Genomic DNA, 27,981 nt, shown 5'->3' on the forward strand with positions numbered 1-27,981 from the left:
GGCCGGGCGCGGTGGCTCAAGCCTGTAATCCCAGCACTTTGGGAGGCCGAGACGGGCGGATCACAAGGTCAGGGGATCAAGACCATCCTGGCTAACACGGTGAAACCCCGTCTCTACTAAAAAATACAAAAAAACTAGCTGGGCGAGGTGGCGGGCACCTGTAGTCCCAGCTACTCGGGAGGCTGAGGCAGGAGAATGGCGTAAACCCGGGAGGCGGAGCTTGCAGTGAGCCGAGATCTGACCATTGCACTCCAGCCTGGGCGACAGAGCGAGACTCCATCTAAAAAAAAAAAAAAAAAGAAAAAAGAAAGTAAGCAGCAGAAAAACCACTCCAGAATCCAGCCAGCCCTGGCAATATCCACTCAAAGCTTATACTCAGACACACAAAGCCAAGCTTGCTGCCTGGATTCTTAAAATGAGACGAAAGGACTTAGTGCATGGGCACTAAGTGTGACCCCCAATAATAAGTTTATGTCATTATTTTGACCAAAGGGCTATGAGCTTTCCATTTGCCTGGCCATCCCTAAACGGATGGATTTATGACGACACGAAGGTTGTTTTGAAAGTTACATGTTGCTTATCTTTGCTGGGAAACTCCTTAGAAATGTTACATTGGGGATGGGGGTGGGAAATGTGTCATTAATTACTTTTCATATTCTGAATATCTTGAGAAAAGTGAAGCAAAATGGAAAAAGAAATTGACATTTGTTCACTAGTGAATGCAAATGACCAGGAAATTTGGTTCTGTATAATATTCATGTTACTATTAATACTATTAAATAACAATGTTAAATAATTTACTTGATACAAACATCAAATTAGTGATACCAAAAAACAATTCAATCAATAACTTAATTATTAAATAATATCAATCATGTTAAAATTGTTATTAATAATTTGAAGTTAATATAATTAATAACAATATAGTGACAATATTTCTCTAGAGGGTACTAAAAGGCTTTTCCAGATTCACATTCACTCATTGAAAGTAAGAAGGAAGACAAACGACTATGTTTGTTTTGGTGAGCAAGGTGCTTCATCCAGCTGCCCTTCCTGGCAGCCTCATTTGGAAAACAAGGCAACCAGGCTGCTTTATCTCTAAAGTGTGTCCAATCCTATTATTTGTGACCCTGTTAACCTCTTTTGATCTGAGAATCCAGGCAGAAGAATGTCTACAGAAAGCGAACTAAAGAACCCAGTTATGTTTCCATAAGAAGAAAATGGTGGGTGTTTAGAAACGGTTTAAAACAGAGATGATGGAGACCAGTTTGTCAATTGCCTTTACTCAGTCTGAGTTTTACCTGACTGAGCTGGGGACTGAGCCCTCCTTTAGTATTTGACACAATTGCCACAAAACCATGAGGCTGCTGCAGTGATGCTGAGGTGACACATCCAGTGTCTTTAAGCACATGACAGTGGCCTGGCTCAGTGGAGATGATGCTTAGATGGGCTCCTACTGCAATGCCTGGGGTCAACCTTTTGCCATGAAATGAAGTATTGCTACTAAATTATTGTTGACTTTTTTTTTTTTTAACAGGCGCTTGAATAAAATTGTTTGGCGAGCATTATCTCAAGAGGAAAAGAAAAGTAAGCCATTCCATTCCCTCCTCACTTTTTTTTTTTTATGAAATTCACGTAACCTAAAATTAACCATTTTAAGTGTACCACCCAGAGGTATTTAAAATATTCAAAATATTCTGCAAACCACTACCTTTTCTAGTTTCAAAACTTTTCATTGCCCCAGAAAAACACTTTGTACCCATAAATTAGTCACTCCCCATTCCTGTCTCCCCCTTTTCCGGGTTACCACGAGTTTGTTTCCCGTCTCTGATTTTGGCTACTCTGGATATGTCATATGAAGGGAATCATATAGCATGTGACCTTTTGTGTCTGGCAGCTTTTACTTAGTTAATGGAAAAACCTCATGTTTTCAAAGTCCACCCAGGTATCAGTGCTACATGTGTATATACACATCACGTTGGTCTGCCCATTCTTCCACTGCTTCCACTGACGGGCATTTGGGTGGTTTCTGCTTTTTTGCTGTCATGAGTAATGTTGCTATATACATTTGTGTAGAAGTTTCTTTGTGGACATATGTTTTCATTTCTCTTGGGTATATACCTAGCAGTGAATTTACTTGTCACATGTTAATTCTATGCTTAACATTTTGAGGAACCACCAAACTGTTTTCCACAGTGGCTATGCCATTTTTAGAACACATCTATTTATTTTTATTGACCCATAATAATTGTACATATTTTGGGGTACATGTGATATTTTGACACTTGCACACATGTAATGATCAAATCAGGGTGTTTAGGCTATCTATCACCTCAAACATTTATTATCCCTTTGTGTTGGGAACGTTTCAAGTTGTCTCTTTTAGCTATTTTGAAATATGCAATAAATTATTGTTAACTCTGGTCACCTACTGTGACATCAAGTGCTACAACTTTTTCCTTCTACCTAACTGTATGTTTGTATTCATCAACCAACCTCTCTTCATCTCCCCCGCCACCACACACACTCTTCCCTGCCTCTGCTAAGTATGATTCTATTTTCTGCCTCCGTAAGATCAACTTTTTTTTTTTTTGGCTCCTACAGATGAGTGAGAACTATTTGTCTTTCCATGCCCGGCTTATCTCACTTAACATCATGACCTTCAGTTCCATCCATGTTGCTGCAAATGATAGGATTGTGTTCCTTTTTTGGCTGAATAGTATTCCACTGTGTATATACACCACATTTTCTTTAACTATTTGTCTTTCCATGCCCAGCTTATCTCACTTAATATCATGACCTTCAGTTCCATCCATGTTGCTGCAAATGATAGGATTGTGTTCGTTTTTTGGCTGAATAGTATTCCACTGTGTATCTATACCACATTTTCTTTATCCATCCATCCATTGATGGACACTTGGTTTGATTCCATATCTTGCTGCAATAAACATGAGGGTGCAGGTGTCCCTATGATACATATTGATTTACTATCTTTGGATAACTATCCAGTAGTGAGATTGCTGGATCATGTGGTAGGTTCTTATTGCTCCACATCTTCACGAATATTTGACATTTTCCTTTTTTTTTTTTTTTTTTTTTGTTAAGTCATCCTCATGGGTGTGAAAGGCTTTTCTATTGTGGTTTTGATACACATTTTCTTAATGACCAATGACGTTAAACATCTTTTCATGTGCTTATTGTCCATTTGTATATCTTCTTTAGAGAAATGTTTATTTTTTTGTATATTTTTTGTATTTTGTTGTATTTTGTTCTATAACTTCTGAGGATGAAGTCATTATCAGATACCTGATTTGCCAGTATTTTCTCCCATGCTATGGGTTATCTTTTCATATTCTTCATGATGTCCTTGGATGTCCAGAAGTTTTAGGAAGTGAATGCGTCTTTTTTTTCTTTTGTTTGCGTTTCTGGTGTCAAATCTAAGAATCCATTGCCAAATACAAAGTCGTGAGCATTTATCCTTTTGTTTTCTTCTAATATGTGTACAGTTTTAGGTCTTACATCTGGGCTTTTGATCCATTTTGAGTGAATTTTCTATCTGGTGTGAAGTAGGGTTCCAGCTTCATTCTTCTGCATGTAAATATCCAGTTTATCCAGCACTATTTATTTAAGAGACTATATCTTTCCCTTTGAATGGTTTTGGCACTGTTGTCAAAAGTCATCTGATCATAAATGTTTGGGTTTATTTCTGGACTGTCTATTCCACTGGTCTATATATGACTATCTTTATGCAAGTTGACACTGCTTTAATTACTGTAGATTTGTATGTATTAAGTTTTGAAATTAGGAAGTATGAGTTCTTCAACTTTGTTCTTCTCTTTCAAAATTGTTTGGGCTATTCAGGGCCCCTTGAAGTTTTGTATAAATTTGAGGATTGGCTTTTCTGTTTCTGAAAAAAAAATTGGAATTTTTATAGGCATCATATTTAAAGATTACTTTGAAGAGTATTACCATTTTAACAAGATTGTCTTCCAATCAATGAACATAGGATGTCTTTCCATTTATGTAGTGGGTGTTTAATTCCTTCAGCAATGTTACATAGTTTTCAGTATACATGCCTTTCACATCCTCTGTTATTTTGTTCTTTTGGGTGCTATTATAAATGGGATTGTTTTCTTAACATCATTTTCAGATTGTTCATTGCTGGTACATAAAAACATAGCTGAATTTTGTATTTTGACCTCGTACCTTGCGACTTTGCTGAATTTATTGGTACTAGTGGCTTTGTGTGGAATCTATGGAGTTTTCTATATATAGAAACATGTCATCTGCAAGTAGAAATAATTTTGCTTCTTTCTTTCTAATTTGGATGCCTTTTGTTTCTTTTTCTTACCTAATTGATCTAGCTAGTACTTCTAGAACAACATTGAATAGCAGTGGTGAAAGGGGACATGCTTGTCTTGTTCCTGATACCAGTGAGAAAGCAAGGAAATTCCCTGTATTCCTAGTTTTCTGATTGTTTTTATCACGAAAAGTGTGTGTTAAATTTTGTCAGGTGCTTTTTCTGTATATATTGAGATGATCATGTTTTTATTCCCTTTGCTCTACTAATGTGATATATTAAATCATTTGATTTTCTTAAGTTGAACCACTCCTGCCTTTCTGGCATAAATCCTACTTAGTCATGGTGTATAATCCTTTTAATGTTCTGTTGGATTTGATTTGCTAGTGTTTTATTAAGAATATTTATGTCCATCTTTATAAAGAAAACGGTCTGTAGTTTTCTTTGGCATGTTTGTCTGGCCTTGGTATCAGGGTAATTCTCCTCTTGTTGACTGTTAAGAAGTATTCCGTCATCCATTTTTTGGAAGAGTTTGAGCAGTATTATTGCTAATTCTTTGGTAGAATTCATCAATGAAGGCAACTGCTTCCTAACTTCCCTTTGTTGGGGGAGATTTTGTTTCCTTATGCAAAGTATTTAATTGTTATATAGGCTGTTGAGATTATCTCTTTCCTCTTTCTTCTTGAGTCATTTTGGCCATCTATTTCTAGGAATTTGTGCATTTCATCTAGATTATCTATTTTTGGCATAGAACTATTCATAGTATTCGCTAAAATTCTTTTGATTTTTGTAAGCTGAATTAGTAATGTGCCTGCTTTCACTTCTGATAGTAGTAATTATGTGTTTTTTCCTTTCAGTCAATCTAGCTGAAGATTTGTCAATTTTGTTGATATTCTTAAGGAACATGCTTTTAATTTTGTGGATTCTCTCAGTTGTTTTTCTATTCTATAATTTGTTTATAAGTGCTATCTTTATTATTTCCTTCCTCTGCTGGCTTTCAGTTTAGTTTTCTCTCCTTTTTCTAGGTCCTTAAGATGTAAATTTAGGTTGTTGATTTGAGCGCTATCTTTTAATGAGGAATTTACAGTCATAAAACTTCTTCTGAGCCCTGGCTTTGCTGCACCCATAAGTTTGGGTGTGTTATGTTTTCATTTTCATTTATCTCATATTGCTTTCTAATTTCTCTATTAGTTTCTTCTTTGGCCTATTGGTTGTTTGAATGTGGTGTTTAATTTCTATGCATTTTCCACTTTTCCAATTTTCCCTTCATTGTTATTCTAGCTTTATTCCATTGTGGGCGGAAAATATACTTTGTGTGATTTTGACCTTTTAAATATCTTGAGAATTGCTATGGTTAACATATGGTCTATCCCAGAAAATGTTAAATGTGCACTTAATGTATATTCTGATATTGCTGGATGGGGTGTTTTGGATATGTTTGTTAAGTCTAGTTCATTTATAGTGTTTTCTAGTCCTCTATTTTCTTACAAATTTTCTGTCTAGATGTTTTATCCGTTATCTAAAGTGAGGCGTTGAAGTCTCCAACTATTTTTACACAGTTGGCCCTCCATATCTGTGGGATCTGCATCCATGATTCAGCCAACCATGCATAAAAAATATTTTTTAAAAAAGAAAATAGGCCGGGCGCGGTGGCTCAAGCCTGTAATCCCAGCACTTTGGGAGGCCGAGACGGGCGGATCATGAGGTCAGGAGATCGAGACCATCCTGGCTAATACGGTGAAACCCCGTCTCTACTAAAAAATACAAAAAACTAGCCGGGCGACGAGGCGGGCGCCTGTAGTCCCAGCTACTCGGGAGGCTGAGACAGGAGAATGGCGTGAACCCGGGAGGCGGAGCTTGCAGTGAGCTGAGAGCCGGCCACTGCACTCCAGCCTGGGCAGCAGAGCAAGACTCCGTCTAGAAAAAAAAAAAAAAAAAAAAAAAAATACAACAATAAAATGCAAATAAAATTAGTATAACAACTATTTATATAGCATTTACATTGTATTTGGTATTATAAATAATCTAGAAATGATTTAAAGTGTACAGAAGGATGTGTGTAGGTTATATGCAAATATGACACTATTTTATTTAAGAGGCTTGAGCATCTGTGGATTTTGGCTTCCATAGAGGGTACTAGAACCAATCCCCCATGGATACCAAAGCATAATTATATGTAACTGTCTATGCCTCCCTGTGATTCTGTCAATATGTACTTCACACATTTTAAGGCTCAGTATGCATGTATGTTTCTAGTTTTCATATCTGCTTAATGATTTGAGACGTTTAGCAGTATAAGATGTTACCTTTTGTCTCTTATAACAATGTATAACAAATCTATTTTGCTGGTAATATTATAGCCACTCCAACTCTCTTTGGTTACTATTTCCATGGAATATCTTTTTTCATCCTTTCACTTTTAACCTATTTGTGTCTTTAGGTCTAAAGTGAATCTCTTTTTAAGCAGCATATAGTTGGATCATTATTTTCCTCATTCTGCCAGTCTTTCTGTTTTAATTGGTGAGTTTAATCTATTGACATTTAAAGTGATTACCAATAATGAAGAATTTACTTCTGCCATTGTGCTATTTGTTTTGCATGTCCAATTTTTTGTTCCTCAATTTCTCCAATATTTGTTTATTTTATTTTTGATTTTTTCTAATGGGTCATTGTGATTGCTCTTTATTTCCTTTTCTGTATACTTTTTAGTTATTTTCTTAGTGGTTACCATGGGAATTATAGTTAACCTCTTAAATTTATAACAATCTTGTTTGAATTGATATGAAGTTAGTTTTAGTAGCCAACATTAACTGTTCCTATTCAGCTTCAACCTCCTTTATATAGTTATTGTCACAAATTATATCATTCACATTGTGTGCCCGTTAACATTGATTTATAATTATTATTTTATGCATTTACCTCTTAAAGAATAAAGAAAACAACAAAAGGAGTTACATACCAAACATACAAGAATACTAGTGTTTGTATTTACCTGTGTAGTTATCTTCACTAGTCCTGTTTATTTTGTCATGTGTCTTAGAATGATCTTCCAGTATCCTTTCACTTCAACATGAAGAGCTCTTTATAGCATTCCTTTTAGGACACATCTACTAGAAACAAACTCTCTTACCTTTTATTTATCTGGAAATGTCTTAATCTTGTCTTCATTTTTGAAGAATAGTGTGACCAGATATAGAATTCTTGACTGATATTGTTTTGTTTTGTTTTCAGCACATTAAATATATCACCCTGCGACCTTCTGGCTTCCATAATTGATGATGTGGAATCAGCTGTTAATCGTGTGGAAGAGTCCTTATTTATGACAAGTCACTTTTGTCTTATTCCTTTCAAGATTCTCTCTTTGTCCTTCAGTAGTTTAATTATATATATAATGTGTGTTGGTGTGACTCTCTTTGAGTTTATCCTGCTGAAAGTTTTCTGAGCTTCATCAATCCTTCTCCACATCCTTGGCAACACTTCTTATTTTCTATTTTGTTTTGTTCTTGTAGTGAACATCCTAATGGATATGAAGGATATTTCATAGTGGTTTTGATTTGCATTTCTCTAATTATTTTTTACGTGTTTCCTGGACATTTTTATATCTTTGGGGAAATGTCTAGTCAAGCCCTTTATCCATTTTTAAACTGGTTTATGTTGTTGTTGTTGAGTTGTAGGAGTTCTTTAGATATTCTGGACATTAACCCATTCTCAGGTTTATGATTTGCATACACTTTCTCCCGTTTTTTTAAGTTCCTGTTTCACTCTGTTCATGTGCAGCTGTTTTCTTTGATGCACAAAAGTTTTTAAGTTTAATATAGTCCCATTTGTCTATTTTTGCTTTTGCTGCCTACACTTTTGGTGTCATATCCAAAAAAGTTTGCCAAATTCAGTATAATGAAGCTTTATCCCTCTTTTCTTCTAGGAGTTTTATAGGCTTGGAATATTTAATGTTTGAGTTAGTTTTTATATATGTTTTAAACCAAGAGTTCAACTTCATTCTTTTGCATATGGATAACCAGTTTCCCCAGAATCACTTCTTGGAGAGACTGTCATTTTTCCATTGTGTAGTCTTGGCACCCTTGTCAAAAATCACTTGACAAGATCACATGAGAGCTTATTTATGGACTCTTTATTCAGTTCCAGTATTCAGTATATCTGTCTTCAGGCCGGTGCCACTGGTTTGATTACACTACAGACAGTACACTGTTTTGATTATTGTAGCTTTGTAATATGTTTTGATATCTGGAAGTATGAGGCCTCCAACTCTTTTCTTCTTTCTCAAGATTGTTTTGGCTATTCAGGATCTGTTGAAATTACATATAAATTTTAGGATTTTTTTGTATTTATACAAAAAATACCATTGAGATTTTGATAGGGATTGCATAGAATTGTACATCACTTTGGGTAGTATGGGCATTTTAACAATTAAGTCTTTCAATCCATGAACACAAAATGTCTTTTTTATTTATTTGTGTCTTATTTAATTTCTTTCAGCAATGTTTTGTAGTTTTCAGTGTACAAATCTTTCATTTCCTTAAAATTATTTCTAATTTATTCTTTTTGATGCTATTGTAGATGGGATTATTCTCTTAATTCCTTATCTGATTGTTCATTGTTAGTGTATAGAAATGCAGCTGATTTTGTTTGTTGATTTTATATCCTTTAAGTTTGCTGAATTTATTAGTTCTAACAGTATTTGTAGAAACTTTAGGGTTTTTCTATATGGAAAATCATGTCCTCTACAAACAGATAATTTTACTTCTTCTTTTCTAATTTGGATGTTGTTCCTTTTTTTTTCTTGCCTAATTTCTCTAAGACTTCCAGTACTATGTTGAATAAAGGGAGAGGAGTAGACATTGTTGCCTTATTCCTGATCTTAGAGGAAAAGCTTTCTATCTTTCATTATTAAGTATGATAATAGCTGTAGGCTTCCTTATATTGATGTAGTTTCTTTCTATTCCTAGTTTGCTGAGTATTTTTGTCATGAAAGGATGTTGACTTTTGTCAAATGATTTTCTGCATCACTTGAGATAATTATGTAGGTTTTGTCCTTCATTTTGTTAATGTGGAATATTACATTAATTTTCATATGTTGAACCATCCTTGCATTCCAGGAATGAAGCCCATTTTTTTCATGGTGATTATCTTTTTAATGTGCTGTTTAATTCAGTTTGCTACTCTTTTGTTGAGGATTTTTGCATCACTGTTCATCAGGGACATTGATCTGTAGTTTCTTTTTCCTTGTAGTATCTCTGTCTGGTTATGGTGTCAGCGTAATTTCTGTCTCATAACATGAGTTAGGAGTATTTCTCCCTTTTCAATCTTTTGAAAGAGGTTTGAGGAGAATTGTTATTAATTATTTCATTGTTTGGCCTCAATTTCTTTAGGATCAATTTCTAAAGATCAATTTCTAAAGATTTACCAGTTAAGCCATGTGGTACTGGGCTTTTATTTGTTAGGAGGTTTTTGATTATTGATTTGATCTCCTTACTAGTTATAGATGTATTCAGTTTATTTATTTATTTATTTATTTATTTATCATTCAGTCTTGGTAGGCAGTATGTTTCTAGAAATTTATCCATTTCTTCTTGGTTATGCAATTTGTTGGTATAATATGTTCATAGTAGTCTCATAATCCTTTTAATTTCTGTGTTATCAGTTGTAATGTTTCCACTTTCATTTCTGATTTTAGTTATTTGCATCTTCTCTCTTTTTTTCTTGGTTAGTCTAGCTAAGAATTTGTCAATTTTGTTGGTCTTTTCAAAAAAACCAATCTTGCTTTCATTGATTTTTTTCTATTGTTTTTCTATATTTTATTTCTAATCTTTATTATTATCTTCACTCTGCTAACTTGGGATTTCATTTGTTCTTTTCCTAGTTCCTTGAAAAGTAAAGTTAAATTGTTAATTTGGGACCTTTCTCCTTTTAAAATGTGTTTACCACTATAAACTTCCTTCTTAGTACTGCTTTCACTGCATCTCATACATTTTGATATGTTGTATTTTTTTCCTTCATTTATCTCAAGATATCTTCCAATTTCCCTTGTGATTTCTTCTTTGACACATCGGTTGTTTAAGAATATGTGACTTAGTTTTTATATATTTGTGGATTTTCTAGTTTTCCTTTTGTTATTATTTCTAGCTTCATTTCATTTTGTTCAGAAAAAATACTTTGCTTTCAACTTTCTTTTTTAAAATATTTGTTTTGTGGCCTAACATGCAGTGTATTCTGGAGAATATTCCATATGTACTTGAGAAGAATGTGTATTCTGCTGTTGTTTGGTGAAGTGTTTTCCATATGTTGGTTAGGCCCAATTGATCTGTGTTGTTCAAGTCCTCTGTTTCATTATTGATCTTCTGTGTAGTTGTTCTGTCCATTATTGAAAGCAGAGCATGAAGTCTGCTAATACTGGGTTGCTGTCTATTTCTTCAATTCTGTCAAATTTGTTTTATGCATTTGAGAGCTCTGATGCCAGGTGCACATATATTTATAACTGTTATAGCCTCTTAGTGGATTGGCCCTTTTACCATTATATGCTATTCTTCATCTGTTATAACTTATAACTTAAAATCTATTCTTTAAGTTCACTGATTCTTTCTTCTGCTTAATCTCATCTGCTGTTGAACCCCTCTACTGAATTTTTCAATTCAGTTATTGTATTCTTCAGCTGTAGAATTTCTACTTGGTTCTTTTTTATAGTTTCTGTCTTTTTGTTGATATTCTCATTTTGTTCATGCATCGCTTTTCTAAGTTGTATTTGTTGTCTCTGTTTTCTTTTAGCTCATTGAGCATCATTAACATTGTTGCTTTGAATTGTTTGTCAGGTAATTAACATACCTCCATTTCTTTAGGATCAATTTCTAAAGATTTATTTTGTTCCTTTGATTGGGCCGTTTCCCCATATCTTTGTGTACTTTTCCCTATATTTTGTCTTATGATATTTAGTTGGTAATATGACATTTGAAAAAACAGCTGTCTCATCTGATTTTCACAAACTGGCCTCTTACAGGTGAAGGGCTTCACCAGTTTTCTCAGCTAGAGATGTGGGGGAATCTCTGAAACCTTTTCTGGGGATGGGTCTTCTCTGGGCTTGTATGTGTAATTTCCCAGTGAGAAAGGTTTGCCAGTTTCTTTCAGAAGCCTGTAATATCTTGCTCCCCCTGGTGTCTCTCTGAAGTACTGCAGTATCTCCAATGCTGTAACAAGCTGTAGCGCCCATTTCTGTTCTCAGAGGTCCCAACCTGACATGCAAAATATACCACTGTTCTCATCAGCACTCTGAAACAGGCAAGACAGAAACCTGTTTCTTGAGAAGTCTCCCAAAACACGAGAACTTTGAATGTGTCTTCCACTCTCTTCTCCAAAGGAGAAGCTAGGATTGGGGAGTTTTCTTCCAATTGCATCACATTGTTTTGGGAAGGAGGAGAGGTTAGGGCAGGCAAAATGTAACAAACTTTCTTACTCTCCTTCATACAGTTCTTCTTGGGTTTGAACTTGTCTAAGGTGCCACAAGCTCATCATTGGTTTCTGTAATTCTCGCAAAGGCAATTTGGTTCATACATTGTTAAGTCAGTGTCTCTGTAGGGGAATGAGGTCCTGGGTTTTTATTCCACCATCTTGCTGACATCATTCCAATAAGAATGTTGTGCTGTCTTCTGGGTACGAGTTTGTTTGTGGATGGAGTCCTGTGGTTGTGCTGAGTTTAGACTGTACTCTTACAATACCCAACATCTAAAGAAATAAGTGATGCTTTCAGCAATAAGAGTGATAATCCTGAATTGTTTTCTTTCTCGCTACCCATTCCCTTCCAGCCGTGTCTGACTCAGAAGCAGCTCAGACTGGAAACAGAATCCAGGCCCTGGGCCATCACACCGCACTAGCTTCCTCTGGAGTCCCACAGCCTGCTTATCAGCCATAGAAAGTTTGGCTTCTGTTCTTTATGTACCAAAACAGCCAGGCCAAATAGTTTAGACTTATTTAGGCTTGCAAAGAGGAAAAGGAGATAAAAATAGCTAAAATGGGCTAGTATAAGAATTACTGCACTGAGGCAAATATTTGGGTTTGTTTTGCTTTGCTTTATTTTTCAGAGTCACTGCTAGGCATACTTGTGTGAAATCTCTTTGAAGCTCATGTTTGGTTCTGCCAGATGTGAGCCTCCAAATACAGAGGGAAAAAATGCTGAAAAATTTATGTGTATCATATTTCTCTAAAGTCAGATAACCTAATGAGGTAATAAGGAAAAGTGCCTACCGTAATTCACAGACATGGTTATTTCTAACCTTTGTAAGCTACCAAAGTCTTGATGGACCAGAGGGTATGGCTATGATGCTGTCATCTGACAACTGACACTAGCTTCAACAGATGTTTCTCAGGGGAGAGTTTCTTAGGAAACCATCTTACCGTATTTTTTCAATTATAGTCATTTTCTTTGCTTTTTGTTTCTTCCTCTCGTTTTTTGCTTGTTTGTTTGTTTGTTAGGTTAGATGCAAACAAACCAATACAGTACTTGGAAAACAAAACAGTTTTAAACCAGGCTTTAGAACGGTTGAACTGGCCCATTTCATTGAAAGAGCTGTCGATGCTGGAAAGTGAAATCCTGGCTGGGAAAATGTACATCCAGCAGGCCATGGAACTCCAGGAGGCTGCCAAGAAGAATTATGCAAACAAGGCCCCGGGAGAGGTGGGTGCCCTGGAGGTCTCTGTCTTTCCTCTTTCTCTGCCTGTCCCAAGTCATTGCCATCCCTACACTGGCTTCCTTCTCTCTCTCCCACTCCCTGCCACGTTGATTTCTAAAAGCGTTAGAGCCAGTCCAGGTAAGGTCTCAGTACTTTTTTTCATCATAAAGGAAATGCCATTTGATTGTACTATGGACTTATTTTTAAAACAATACGTCTTTTAACTGAAAAAAAAAAAAAGCTAAATAGAAGTATAATGTAGTGATTAAAAGCCTGGACTTTCATAGGAGCCAGACCAAGAACTAGCCTCAGATCTACTGTCTAATCTGTGTGTGATTTTGGTTACTCAGTCTCTTTGAATCTCAATTTTCTTGTAAAATAAGAATATTAATAGTATCCGTCTCATAGGGTTGTTATAAAGAGAAATGAACATGTGAAGTGCTTAGTATTGAAAGTTCCCCATAAGTGTTAGCAATTATTTTTTATCACCATTAATAAAGCAAACCTTCTAAAAAGAAAAATAATTTATACTCTGGTTGCCTTATTGGTACCACTTGGGAGCCTTTCCTTTTAGTTTTTTTTCTCCTCAAATGTTTTCTACATAGGTGCAGTCAGAGTGTCTAAATTATTGTATATTCTGCTTTTAAATTTACCATTATTTCGTAGACTTTCTCTGTGTTTTTCTTGAACTGTCAGATTTATATGGGTGATGGTTACATAATATCCCATGGTGTGAATATACCCTGGTTTATTTGATTCTTCACTAAACGTTAAACATTTATAGTTATTTCCCAGTTTTCTGCTTTCTCACATAATATTTTCATGACTCCTGTGGCGCACATAGTTGAATTATTTTGTTAAGATACAGCCTTAGAAGTAGTATTTCTGGAGCAAAGAGTATAAACATTTGGAGTCTATAAATACACATGGCCAGTGTGAAACCCACTCTCTGACTCTCCGTGGGTGTGTGTGGATGGTGCTTTGTTTGAATGTGTCCCCCAGAGTTCCTGCGTTGGAAACTTGATCTCCCTTGCAGCAGTGCTGGAGGTGGGGCGTTTAAGAGGCGCACGTGGGAAAAACCACTCTCTCAGCCAGTGTTCTCGCACCACAAGGCAGTCATCAACAGGGAAGGAGGCTTCTGGGACCAGAGGTGCGGGGGATTCTCCCACACATACCAAACAGCAGACACTGGTTGGTTCGCCTCCAATTCAACTCTGACACTACTACCTGGAGATGGCGTCACATCCCACAGGTTGAGGGCTCTGTCCCCAAGACTGACCCTCCCAACACATCAGTCACAAGTCTGGGCCTCCAGAACTTCTGACTGACCGGCTTCAAGTTGGGGTTCCCGCAACTTCCTCTTTGAGTTTGATTAATTTGCGCGAGTGGCACACAGAACTCTGGGAAACACCGATGTTTAGCGGTTGATTATACACGATATTACAAAGGATACAGATGAAGAGATGCATCGTGGGAGCTATGCAGGAAGGGTGCAGAGCCTCCTTTCCGTGAGTGCTCTCCCTGGGTGGGCCACCCTCCAGGAGCCTTCATGTGTTCAGCTGTCAGTAAGTTCTCTAAACCCTGTCCTTTTGGGTTCTTACGGAGGCCTCATTACTTAGGGATGATCGATTAAAGCATTGGCTATAGTGATCAACTTGACCTTCAGCCCCTCTCCTCTCCTGGAGGTTGGGGGTTTGGGATGAAAGTCTTAACTCTCTAATCCTACCTTGGTCTTTCCAGTGACCAGCCCCACCCTGAACCTACCCAACACAGACACACAAAGGACAGTACTGCAGAGACCCCAAGGATGTTAGGAGTTATGAGCCAGGAACCATGGAAGAAAAATATATGTGTATATATATTATATATATGCATGCCAGATAAATATATATATATGCCATAATACCACAAGCTGGCTAGACCATGAGGGCTCTGGTCACAAATGGACCAATGCCATTATCACAGGGGTGGATTCATTATTAAAGGAATGAGTTTGGATCTCTGTTGCACACTCTGTCTCTCCCATGTGATGCCTTCTGCCAGGTTATGGGCAGCAAGATGGCCCTCACCAGGTGCTGGCCCCTTAATCTTGGACCTCCTGGCTTCTGGAACAGTGAGCCAATAAGTTTCTGTCTCTTATAAATCACCCAGTTGGTGGTATTCTCACAGCAGCACAAAACGAACTAAGAGAGATGTGGAACAGTTCATCCAAAATCTTACTAAATCCTAGATAATTTTCAGGTGTTCACCGCATTCTCATCTAAATATCCACCCCAGATCTGACTGTTCAGGTTCATCACCTTTGGTTCAGTCTTTGCCAAGTATTACTGGTTTAGCCTGGCTTAAAATTCTGTTTTTGATGTTCTAGATGCTTGTGTTTTGCTTCATTTTGTTTTGTTTTCTTTCATTTTATTCTTTCTTCTGCAAATCACATTTTTTCCTTCAGTGTAAAAAGCTGTGTCTTTTGTGCAGAATGCAAAAATTGTTGTCACAGAAGGTCATATGTCTAGTAATGTTATTGAAACAAAATGACTTCCTCAAAGAATTGTTCAGTGTTTCTTTGGGAGGTGCCATCTGACACCCCCAGACATTTCTCTATTTGCCTTCCTTACCCACATGCCCTGTGGGCACCTAAGACTCAAGAGGACCGAGAGTGAATTACCTGCCTCTCCTTGAAAAGATGATCTTCCTCTCGTGCTTTTCCCTGTCCTGCTCTTTCATTTATTCGTTGAAATATTTATGAGTGCCCATGAGATGCCAATCCCTATTTAGGCACTGGGAGTACCTAGAACACAACAGACTTAGTCCTTGGACTATCCTAATTTGTATGAGGACGACAGACCATGGCCAGTCCCAGGTGTTGAGCTAAGGAGACCCCGCCGCCTAACAGCAGAATTTGCTGGCCTATTCTTTTGTCTATACTTCATATTAAGTTTGCAAATAGGAAGTGTTGCGAATGGAGTGAAAAGAAGCCTCTTGTGATTCGGAGCAAAGATCATTGTGTTCCACCGAATTCATCTGGAATTCTGGCAGTCAAGCTCGTTGTTTACAACATACAAATTAATTGAATTAATTGTTCTATGTCTTTCTTACCACAAAATGGGAATAAAAGTAATTCCCGTGATTTCTTCATCCAAAAACCACGGATAAGATTCTGTGTGTGGGGCAGGTGCCCTCAGGCGATGAGTGGCCTCGCTCATTCTTTTCTGTCTCCCTGGGATCTCCCAGGGGGGTACCTTATATTGGACACAAAATGGGGATTTGTTAGCTGCACTGAACGCATGGGCCCAGCCCAATGGAGGAGACATTGCACCAGGGCATCACCGCTGTGAGAGCCAAGACCTGGTCTGGCCTTGTTTGTAGCTGTGTCCATGGCACTGACAGTGAAGCCCAGTGCACAGGGGCCACTCAACAAATGTGTATTGAACGAGTGAAATGCAGACCCTTACAGCCTTTCACTGTATTATAAATACAACAGAGGCACCCCCAGAGAACAACTGGAAGATGGGGAAAAGTGACCTGACTGGGCGCTTAGGGAAGGCGTCACTAATCCAGTTTGGCCCAGAAGGATGCCTAGGAATTGGGGACTGGGATGTGAGAAGTGTTTGGAGTGAAAGAAACAGCCTGGGCTCAGGCAGGGATGTGGGGAAGAACACGGAGCGTTCCCTGGGGAACGTGGCAGGACAGACAGTGGGAATGGGAAGATGGTACCAGAAAACGAGGTACTTGAACTCTGCTGGGGTCAGGGACTTATGCCTGCAAGAAATGGACACCTGGGAGGGGTTTTCAGCAAGCAAAGGACATTCACAGATGTGTCCTAGAAAGATTATTCTGACAATGAGATGAGGCCCAACGTAAAAGACCAAAATCCCGTGCAGCGCTCCCCTGGAGAGGTGTTGAGTCCTTGAGCCAGGTGGGAACACTGGGGAGAGAACAGGTAACAGAGACACGGGTTATGGGAAAGTAGGACATGTGGGACAAAGTTGAAGATGCTCACGAAACTTCTGCCTTGGACAACTGTAGGAGCAAAAGCACTGCTTCCCCTTCCATCTTTCCTCTGCTCCTCAGGGAGACGGGTGTACCCTGGCCAGCCCATCCCGTCACGTGTCATCCTCTAACCCTCTGCCACGTGTTTGTTTACTTCGCAGCACACTTCACTGCCTGACATTTTTGTTTACAGTCTGTTTTCCCCACTGAAATAAGGGGGGGACTTGGTTTGTGGTGTTGTGGGTGCTCCCAGAGCCTAGAATCGTGATGGGCACCTTGTAGGCATGCACACATATTTCAGTGAATAAACGAAAGAACAAACACAGAAGAGGCACAGTGAGAGGAAGAGCAGATTTTCAGGGAAACGTAGTTCACTTTCAGCACTCCTGATTCTTCGATATCTATGGGACACACAGGTGAGAGAGGCCAGTAAACAGCCGCACGTCTGGAGTTTAGAAGAGAGGCCAGAGTTAAAGGGATAGATTTGGAGGTCATTTCAGGTGCTGGGAGAGGAGGAGGAGAGAGTAGAAGGGACCAAGGTGGATAAGTTAGAGAAGCAGGAGGCCCGGGGTAGAAAGCCAAGGACAAGAGGCAGGAACTCAGCTTAGAAGGCCTGAGTAGTGTCACACGGTTGGAAGATGGCAGTGCTGAGATTTGCATTCCGGTCCACCTGACTCCAAATACAAAAATTAAAGCACTGGCCTAAAAGAAGGTTGTGAGACCACATACTTCATACACCTAGGAGAGTGTGCAGCACCAGGTGCTCAGCAGTGAATGCACACAACATACATTATCAGTGATGGCTCTTTCCACTGCTAAAGTTATTATCAAGGAGTTTTGGAAAGCCATGCAGAATGATGTCTGAAAGCCATTTGACTCGCCAAGAGAAAGTGCATTAGTGAGGTTGGCGAGAATAACGCCAGTGGAATGGTGGGGGCAGAGGCCAGTTTGCAGGGGGTAGAAGGGTGGGTAGAAGTGGAGGAAGTTAGTGTAAGAAGTGAAGAGTTGGCCAGGCGCGGTGGCTCAAGCCTGTAATCCCAGCACTTTGGGAGGCCGAGATGGGCAGATCACAAGGTCAGGAGATCGAGACCATCCTGGCTAACCCGGTGAAACCCCGTCTCTACTAAAAACTACAAAAAACTAGCCGGGCGAGGTGGCAGGCGCCTGTAGTCCCAGCTACTCAGGAGGCTGAGGCAGGAGAATGGTGTGAACCCAAAAGGCGGGGCTTGCAGTGAGCTGAGATCCGGCCACTGCACTCCAGTTTGGGCGACAGAGCGAGACTCCGTCTCAAAAAAAAAAAAAAAAAAGAAGTGAAGACTTTTGCTTCCACATTTTCACTGGGAAAGCAGGGAGAAAGAGGGTGGGAACGCCAGGTGAGCTAGTGCGGGAGAAGGCGTTTAGTTTGTGTAGTGGTATCACTGGGTCTGCTGCTGCCTCTTGGTCGGGGGCTAAGACTGTCCCCTCACTGCCTTGCCCTCACACAGGCTGTCGAAAGCCACTCTTGTCTGTTAGGGGAACACCCATGTTCCAGAATAAATGTCCCTAGGTAACTGGGGGAGAGGCCACATCTGGTGACTTCTCCTCAGAGTTCTTTCTACTTGTGGCATGGCCCTCTGCAATGGAAGATTTTCAATGTTGTTTTCTTGTGATGATACTTCTCCTTTCCACGTGTGATAGATTCTGAGAGTTCAAAATGCCATTATTATCACACCCCACAGATTGAATTCTGTGACCCACTAACAGGACTCAAGCTTTGGTGTGCGAAGCTCCAGGTTTCAAGGCCTTCTGAGATCCTGCAGTGAAAAATGCATCATAGATGCTAGTCATTTTTCCTGATTTATATGTAAATAGAGTCTCATTTTAAATTCTTTTAGCAAGGCCAAAGCTTTTGAAAGATGAGTATAAATTGCCGTGAAAGAGCCCCTCTGTTCATCATTAAGCCCCCCCATGAGCTGGCTGATAAGCAACAAAATGGGGATGAGACCATTCGGAGTGGGCTGCCCACGTGTGTCCAGAGGGCTGTGGCCACTGCATCTGGCCTGCTGCAGGGTGTGTTATGGAGTCTGGATGACCAGGGCATTCTGATAACCCTCATCTGGAGCAGGGTTGACACCCAGCATAGCTGCCTTGCCGATTCCTAAGTTTGGGGCAGCTTCATGATTTTTCTGTCAGTAAGAACCAGAGGTGGGAAGGAGACACAGCAATACATGCTTTGTCCAGGGAGCCTGTGCCTGCTTTTTATGCTCCAGCTTCCACGGGCAGTTCCTGGCTGGCTCCAGATCAGACCTAAAGTGAGAGCCATTATTCCCACCTGCTCTGCCTAGCGTCCTGCACTGGGCACATTCCATGCTTGACTGTGTAATGGTTTCCGCCTATTTCCATAGTCCACCTGCTTCGTGGTGTCCCTGGACATGGGCACTTGGCTCACTGACTCCATAATGACAGGAGAAATCTCAAGTCTGAAATTGTAAATTCCCTTTGAAAACTCCCCTCCCTAGCACCCCTCATGTTACTATAATTGCAGATTTCACCCTCACTGGCCAATCCAGAGCCCTCAGAGCTGAAAGGTAGGGGAAGTTGCCGGAGGGCATCTGTGGATTATAATTAATCTTCCTTGGGAGCCTGGTCTAGGGCAGCCCAGTTGTGCTGTCCTCCACCATTTTCTGAATAAATAAGGATTGTTCTCCAGGGCAAATCCCTTGGACCAGAAAGGTCAAAAAGGCTCTCTCACCCATAACCTTAACTGCTTTGGAAAATTTGGAGGTAGAAAATAGTTTTAAGCCGAAAGCAGCCCTGAAGGAGGCTGTGGAAACTTACCCACGCCACTGACTGCACACGTTTCCTTCTCAAAGCCGTGACTGGCAAGGAAGCTGGAGCCTGTGGCCTTCAGGGTGGGGAACTGAGTGCTCTGCTCCAGGAGAAAGAGAGCATTAGGTAATTGCACATAGGGAGGCAGGCATGGGTGAGGCTGGATGAGGTGGAATCGGAGAAGGAAGAGAAAAGAGATCATTTGCCATTGAGAATATTCTGTTGGGTTGTGACTTTGACACTATACATGCAGGAAGATGTTAGCTGGGGAGACAGAGGAAAATGTCTTTCAGTTATGTAAAATAAACTCAGAATATATGCAGCTGTTATCTGTGTCCCAGATAGTAAATGAACCAATTGTCATTCTTGCTTTGTAACCTTTTTTTTTTTTTTCACAGTCCACAAGATTTTCTCTTTAACGGGAGGTGGGAGGCATCACACCCTGACTAGTCAGCCTTCCTAATTCCACTAGCAAAATCTTAGTCTGTTTTGCTGATATTCAGGTCTGTTGGGAAGATTAGCTCCCTAGTGGCTGTGAACTGCTCTACAGTGGAACAAAATCTACTGATGTTGAAACAGGAAATTTTCCCTGACCCCTTCGCAGGACTTGCGAAGAGGGTGGCTTGTTTACTCAGCCCATGGCTCTCAGCCCCTCTTGGGAGAGGGAGCACACAGATGAGTGGGTGCAGGGGCCAGGACGAGTACTTCTGGGTGCTGACAGGAGCAGAACTCTGTGCGGCCCCGAGGCAGCTTCTAGGGGAGTACCTGCAACCCCTGGAGCCCCAGAGGGCGTGTGTTACAACAGTGCTCCTTTAGTTTTGCTGTCCGCAGATGGCTAAGTGTTTAACTGCTCGGTGTGACAGCCCTCTGTATCCCTAGCTCTTGTTCGGCATCCAGGAAGAATCAGGTCACACGAACAAATTGCAGATGGTAAATGCAGGGGATTTTATTGCTGATGAAAGTGACTCTCAGCAGGATGGAGAGCTAGAAAGGGGATGAAGTAGGAAGGTGGTCTTCCCCTGGGATTTGGCTGTTGCCAGCCACATTCTTCTCTGAGGTCCCGCCATCAAGCCATCCCTCTGAAGTCAAGCTGCTTCTCAATGATGTCAGGCTGCTGCTTCTCTTTTCTCCTTCTCTGCTACTCCATGGCCAGTGGAGCCTGGGGTTTTTATGGGTACAGGATGGGGGACGGTACAGGCAGGGTGGTTTTGGAAAAGGCAACATTCAAGCAGGAAAACAGAAATGCGTGTTCTCCCTTTGGGCCTTGGGTTCAAGCTTGACAGTGGGGCCCTCACCGGGGACCGCCGTCTTCTACCCAGTATTTCCCTGCCTCCTGTCCATATCAGTGGGCAGGAAGTTAACAAGCCTGGGGGTGCACTGGTGATGTTGCCATCACACAGAAGTGATGTGTACACATTCAGGCCATGCTGTCCGCAGACAGCACTGCAGTGACAGTTTACCATCTGGAAGTGGGACCCCCGATGGGCCTCTGGGGCGTCTGGCCAGAGTGAAGCTGAAATCCCAGAGGGAGTGAGAGGATGACAAAGAGAAAATGAAGCCTTCACGACTGTGCCACGGTTAGCTAGGGGTTAGATGGGGGTTTAAGGAGAGAATCCTGCTCGGAAACACCAGTCACTGGAGAAACTGAAAGAAGGAGGAAAATATCCTCAAATTCTATTTTCTAAAAAGTCTCTGTCTTGTGTCCTGATGTTCAGGAATGGGAAGGTGGGTGTCAACTCTGGGGATCCCTGAGGAGACAAAAACTTACAACCAGGTTGTCTTTTCATTCTGAAGCTAAAGGCACCCTCCTCTCTGGAGATTTCGGCTGGGCAGATGCCAGCACTCTCCTGCCCCTGCATTTGTCTTTGTTCCGAGCCATGAGTTCTACCCAAGCACCCTAAACAGGTTTGGGGACAGATTTGCCCTCCCTGTCTGGAGGAAGAAAACGGAGTGTAGAGGGCTTAGCAGGGGCCGCCCAGGGAGCAGAATCCAATTCATTCAGTCCTAGTGAAGGAACGTTAATGAAGGAACTCTTGGCAGAGGTGAAGGTCAGTCTAAGGCCGTCCATGGGATATTACAGGACCCCAGGACAAGCAATAGCAGGAAATTGTTATCACCCCCAGACTTAAAGGGGCAAGGGAAGGAAAGAGAGTTCCTGGAGCCCTAGAGAGAAAGAGCAGGGAGTGGGCAGAACACCAATACCCCAGCCTCCTCCTGTCTTCTGAGCTTGGCCCGTGCCTCAAGACAGCTAAAATTAGGGAAAAGTTTTCTTAAAGACTCAGAATTTATTTGCACACCACAGTCTCGTGGGAGATGTTTGTATAAACTAGGTAGCTGGTAGTGGTTCATACCTCAAGGCAGTGATACAAAAGTGGCTCCCAAGTGTGGCTTTTGTTCATCCCCGGAGTAGCGGGAGATGAATAACTGTATCAGGAACACGGAATTACAAATCCCAAGCTTTGGTGATTTTCAGATTTAAATATGTAACACCCTTCAAATTTCTCTCTCTTTGTATGTTTTTTCCTAAAAGAGCAATAAGGGAATATTTCCTGAGATGATCTTGCAGGTTTGCTTTCAAGATAGGGAAATCATTTTGGATTTTTTGGTTTTCTTTTGGGATATTGTATATATTTATTAGATGCCTTTGCTGCTACAAAGAAAAAGAGAGAGAGAGGAAAAACACACACACACACACACACACACACACACACACACACACACACGAGTTTCTTTTCAGGAAAGTCTTTGAGGTAGCTGTTTGTTAATGTTTGACTGGAGGTTTTGCTTGCTGAGTAACTGTTCCCCACAGCCCAGTGCTGCCCTGGGGTCAGGGAGGGGAAGGAATGTTTCTGGTTCAGGGATCGTCTGTGGAATTGTTTCTTGTGCCTCTTAGCCATTCGCATGGCACAAAGCACCACCAGCTGGGATGAGGCTGAGGCCAGACTGCTCACCAGGCCTGTGCCGGGCTCAGGAAGCAGTGCCTGGAGAGGGAGGTGGAAACTGCACTGGGGTTTTGGGATGCGTGTTACTCACTGTGTGTTTTCTAGAGGTATACTATGCCCTGAGGTGGCGGGGGTAAGGTTCACAGAGCACTCCTCTACATCCCTTTGGTTTTTAAGGCAAGGCTAAGTGCCCAAGACTACTGGAAGGGAAGGGGATCAAAACCCCCTTAAGCCTTGGCCGGCCAGGCAGCACCGCCAGCTTTCCAGTGAGCCCCCGCCCATATGTGCCGTACTTGAGAGCAGTTCACAAGGAGACCTTGATTTCTCTTCAGGGCTCAGGCAGGAAATTCCACTTAGAGCTTCACTTCTTGGGCACAATATTTGCCTTCTGTTAAAGTGCAAACGCCCTGGGAAGGAAAGCACACTGAGGCCTTCCAACTCATTCGCCATGGGCCACTTCCTCCCCACCCCGGAGAGGCTGGGCAGGAGTTTGCCACTCCTGATTTCTGTTTTCCTGTAAGCTCTTTTCTCATTGTCTCTCCAGTCCATGTTTCTTTTTTCTTTCTTTTTTTGAGACGGAGTCTCACTCTGTCACCCAGGCTGGAGTGCAGTGGCACCATCTCCACTTACTGCAAGCTCCGCCTCCTGGGTTCACATCATTCTCCTGCCTCAGCCTCCCGAGTAGCTGGGACTACAGGCACCCGCCACCACGCCCGGCTAATTTTTTTGTATTTTTAGTAGAGATGGGATTTCACCATGTTAGCCAGGATGGTCTCGATCTCCTGGCTTCGTGATCCGCCTGCCTCAGCCTCCTAAAGTGCTGGGATTACAGGCATGAGCCACCGCGCCCGGCCTCTCCGGTCCATTTTTCAAAGGGATGCAGAGTCTGGATACTTGCTGGTGGATGAAATCCCTCTAAATTTAAATGAGCGGGGACTGAGTGAGTTCCCAAACGCTGCAGGTTAGCCCCGTCCTGTTCACCAAGGTTTTAAAGGGAGTTGAATTATTCACAGAGACAGTTTGCAAATGTCCCGGTCTTATAATTAGGTGTCCTAGAAAGGGGAAAGGTCAGCGCCTCTCTGAACCTACACACATTCCTTTGATTAGAGCAATGACAGACTTTACGTGGCGTTAAGGACAAACGTGAACAAGGAAGCATGTTGGAGCTGCTGTCACGACAATTTAGGGATTGCATATGCTGGAGGTCAATAATTTAGGGCAGGAAAAGTCTTCAGTAGTGGGTTTTTTTAACAAGATTTTAAGCCAAAGACTAGTTCTGGTTAACTTGTAGAAATGCGTTCTGTACCCAGTGGAGAAGTATGCTGCTTGTTAAGTGGAAAATTTTAAAGCATCAAACATTTAGTCATTTCACTCTCTCCACCACCATGTCCAAGAGCATGACCTTGAAATTAAGTCACGAAATGAAAAGAGGGTGGCACCATTTGGGGCCCTCGTCCATATCACCTGCGATTGAATCTGACAAGGAAGTAAATTGGATTATCTGAATTTTGTAGACAAGGCTAAATCACATTACTCAGCACACAGCATCCCTCCTGCTGGCATCATTGCTCGTGGGACTTCCTCACTGAAACTGGTATGCAGCTATTCTTGTGTGCCTGGGTCTAAACATATGTTGGCTTATTTATTTGAGAGCTAGCCTTTCCTGCTCTGTCTCTATTCCCTCTGACTTTCATCACCCATGGGTTTCTTTTTAGACCTCAGTAGTTGGCATGTATTTTGTGTGCATGTTTAGGTGAGGTATGGCAGAAAAGAAATGGAGTTGGGAGGCGTTCTTTAATGTGAACTGTACGGCACCCCGAAGTCTTCAGCAAAATTCAAAACCAGCAGGATGTCATCTTTCTGGAACAAAGTTGTCAGTATTCTGGCTGAAGGGATGGCAGCTCTAGCTGCCCCAGTGAGATGTCTTTTCATCCTGGGAAGCCTGTGTTCTATTTCTGTGGGATGAACCATTACATTGAAGCTGACCACTGTGCTTTATCTGTGATGCAGTTCAGTTGACTGTGCCATGGTCCAAATGAATCATCAAATCATCACGTAGGCCATGGTGGATGGTTCCTTCCATCAGGCCCCATGCTATGGAATCAACCAGAAATGAATTCTTGCCAATAGTAATAACAGTTGGAAACAAAGCAGAGTAAGCATGAATTACTTTTTTTTTTTTTTTTTTTTGGGACAAAGTCTCACTCTATCACCCAGGCTGGGGTGCAGTGGTGTGATGTTGGCTCACTGCAACTTCTGCCTTCCAGGTTTAAGTGATTCTTGTACCTCGCCTCCTGAGTAGCTGGAATTACAGGTGCATGGCACCACACCCAGCTAATTTTTGTGTTTTTAGTAGAGACAGGGTTTTGCCACGTTGGCCGGGCTGGTCTCAAACTCCTGGTCTCAAGGGATTCACCCGCCTCAGTCACCCAAAGTGCTGGGATTACAGGTGTGAGCCACCGTTCACAGCCAACATGAATTACTTTTACAATGTTCTTTAGTATCTGTCCTTGTCCTTTCCAGTGAACTTACAGGTGTATGAATGACTTGAAGGGGAGTGATACTTGTGACCATTTAGAAAGATATTTAATTAGGTGGCAGTTGCAGTGTTAAGAATGAATGCCATAGCATTGCTACCATTCACTGTCACCCATGCAGGGGAAGCTCTTCACAGAGTAAATGGCTATTCTCTATCAGAAGAATTGGGAAGTGAGTGACAACTATAGAAAAAAAGATTTCTCTGATTATTTTAGACAACTGAACTCCCAGATTTATACCTTTAAACCCATTCTGAAAATGTAGAAAGCAATCTCCTCAGTTAACTTCTGGCTAGGAAATTGAGAGAATCAATATTTGGAATCTAGAGATGAAAGAGGGGTAGTTAAATAAATTATGTGACTCTACTTGTTCAGAATTTTAAACAGGAACTTTAAATGTATCTAGGCATAGGTTCTAAGAAATGATTTGTCATACTAATGAAATCTAAAGGGGAGAAATGCCTTTCCGGAATCGATGTGGACATCTTTGTGGAATCAGGTTTTTATTCGTCTGGAGACAGAGAGACTGTCTGGTGGTCTCAGTGACCAAAGTATCTTCCCAGCCAATTGGTCTTTGACATGAACACTGGTGACCTGAAGCAAGGTGGCTTTTCCATAAAGGCTAAAGTGAGGTTTTTAAGTAACAGTTGATTTAGCATGACAGGCTCCAGATTCTCAAGACTTTAGATTCTATCCATTATTAGAACACTTTACACAGTCTTCCATTGAAGAAATTACTGTAGGAAGCTGTGCTTGGGCATCCCACTGGATTATGAAGATGGAAAAACTGTGCTATTCATGTACTCAGTTGTTGCTGGTGCATTTCTCTTATCTTATGGGAGCTGCCAGCAAGGGTAGCAGGCTTGCATCCTGGCCTTATACATACATCCTAGCAGTTTCTCCAAGAGTGTAGATTTAGACCCTCCTATACAGAAATAGGGAACTAGGAAGTGATAGCGATTATTTAGTTTGTTCCCTTACTTTGCATATGCAGAAACTGAGACCCAAGAAGGCTAAAAGATTGCGCAAAGTCACATCGCCCGGTGGGCAGCACCCAATCCTGTTTCTCCTGTCTCCTAGTCCAGCTCCTTCCTCTGAGGTCATTTCAGACCACAGTAGGCCATTTTGAACCTCACTCTAGAAAGAGTGCTTAGGTTTCTTCTCTGGGTGAAAGCCCGGGAATAAGCAGGTGACATTCACCACCCACCAGTGACAGTGAATTCTCTTTGATATACTGATTGCCTCAGCACATGTGCAAATTCCATGAGTAGGGAAGGACCCAAGCAAAATCTGGCTAGATGTGAGCATCGTAAACAGAAGAGTACTGTTCACCATACATTTTTGTCCGTGGCTGCAGAGGCTATAAGCAACGCAGGTCCGAAGACTTCCCACAGTCCTTGTAAGAGACCTTAACCTCTCAGCTTATTTATTCTCTACTTCTGAGGACCTGGCTCTTAAGTTTTCATCTCTGAGGTTATAAACCACATTTCCACTTATTTTAATGAATCTGAAAAGCATCTCCACACAGGTCCAAATGATGGATGGCTACAACAGACCCCAGTCCTATCAGGGCACCATGGAAATGAGCCCACTTATTTCCAGGACCCAAACTGTATTGAACATGAATAATGACCCAAGAGCAAATGGTGTTCAGACTGCCTGAAATTATTTAAATTTTTTTAGCCAGCCGCCTCATAAATTAGAGACTTTCTTAAGAGGAGGACTGCAAATGAACTCATAAAGTATGCATTGATATTTTATTTATGGTGTAACTATAGCACGGCAAATACATAGCTATAGCTAGATCGCTATATCACTGCAAAAAGGTGGCATTAAAATGTCTGGGCAAGCACTTTATATTGGACTTTGTGTCATGGAGAAGAGGAGCATTTGGTGGTCTGAAAAGAGGAGACACTTGAGATTTTGCTAGGCACTCCAATTCGGATGGAGGACTAATTTCTTTAAGAGACTCAAGAATTATAATAAGTTTATGGTTAAGAAAGAAAAAAAAATGAGTAAAAATCTAGGATGGAAAATCCCCAGTTTCAGCAGTGTAGCAATTTGGAGAAAAAGGCCTCTGTGGTTTATCTTTTGATTTGTAGATGGATTCGGAAGCTCCTGTACTCGTTCAGTCATTCAGCCCACTACAGTATATGCAAAATATTGTGAGTGGTTATGTCGAGCAAACCAAAAACATTTCTACCTTAAAAAAAAGATTTGTAGAAGTATAATTTGTACCCCCACGAAAGTTACCTATTTCAACTCAATGACTTTTAATAAAACTGACAAGAGTTTTCAACTACCACCACAATCCAGTTTTAGAACGTTATCTTCCTGCTAATAAGATCCCTCATGCCTATTTGCAATCACTCTCTGTTCACACTCTCAGCTCTGGATAATCACTAATCAATTGGTCTCTAAATATTTGCCTTTTCTATGCATTTTATAAATAAATAGCTGGATACTATTCCATTTTATGGATATACCACATCTTGTTTATTCATTCTCCAGTTAATGGACATTTGAATTCTTTCTCCCCTTTTATTATTATGAATAATGCTGATATGAATCCTCATATACAGGTCTTTTTATGGTTATAAATTTTCATTTCTCCTGGTGAGGTATCTAATACTGTAGCAATATTTCAGGTCATATGGTAAGTTTGTTTAATTTTTTAAGAAACTGCCAAACTTTGTTCCAAAGTGTCAAAAATCAATTGACTATAACTATAA

General features: G+C 40.9%; 1 protein-coding gene across 2 annotated transcripts in view; it reads left to right on the forward strand.

Annotated features, from left to right (window-relative positions):
• The window catches only part of VWA3B (von Willebrand factor A domain containing 3B), a 224,117-nt gene that overhangs the window by 167,264 nt on the left and 28,872 nt on the right, over positions 1–27,981 (forward strand). For both annotated transcript variants that reach the window (XM_017871854.1, XM_017871853.1), the window contains one exon: positions 12,779–12,980. In XM_017871854.1, coding sequence (XP_017727343.1) covers positions 12,779–12,980 — 202 coding nt within the window. The remainder of the gene's footprint in view (positions 1–12,778; positions 12,981–27,981) is intronic.

The sequence above is a fragment of the Rhinopithecus bieti genome, unplaced genomic scaffold, assembly GCF_001698545.2.
Source record: "Rhinopithecus bieti isolate Rb0 unplaced genomic scaffold, ASM169854v2 scaffold_6935, whole genome shotgun sequence".
In the NCBI taxonomy this organism is placed as follows: Eukaryota; Metazoa; Chordata; class Mammalia; order Primates; family Cercopithecidae; genus Rhinopithecus; species Rhinopithecus bieti.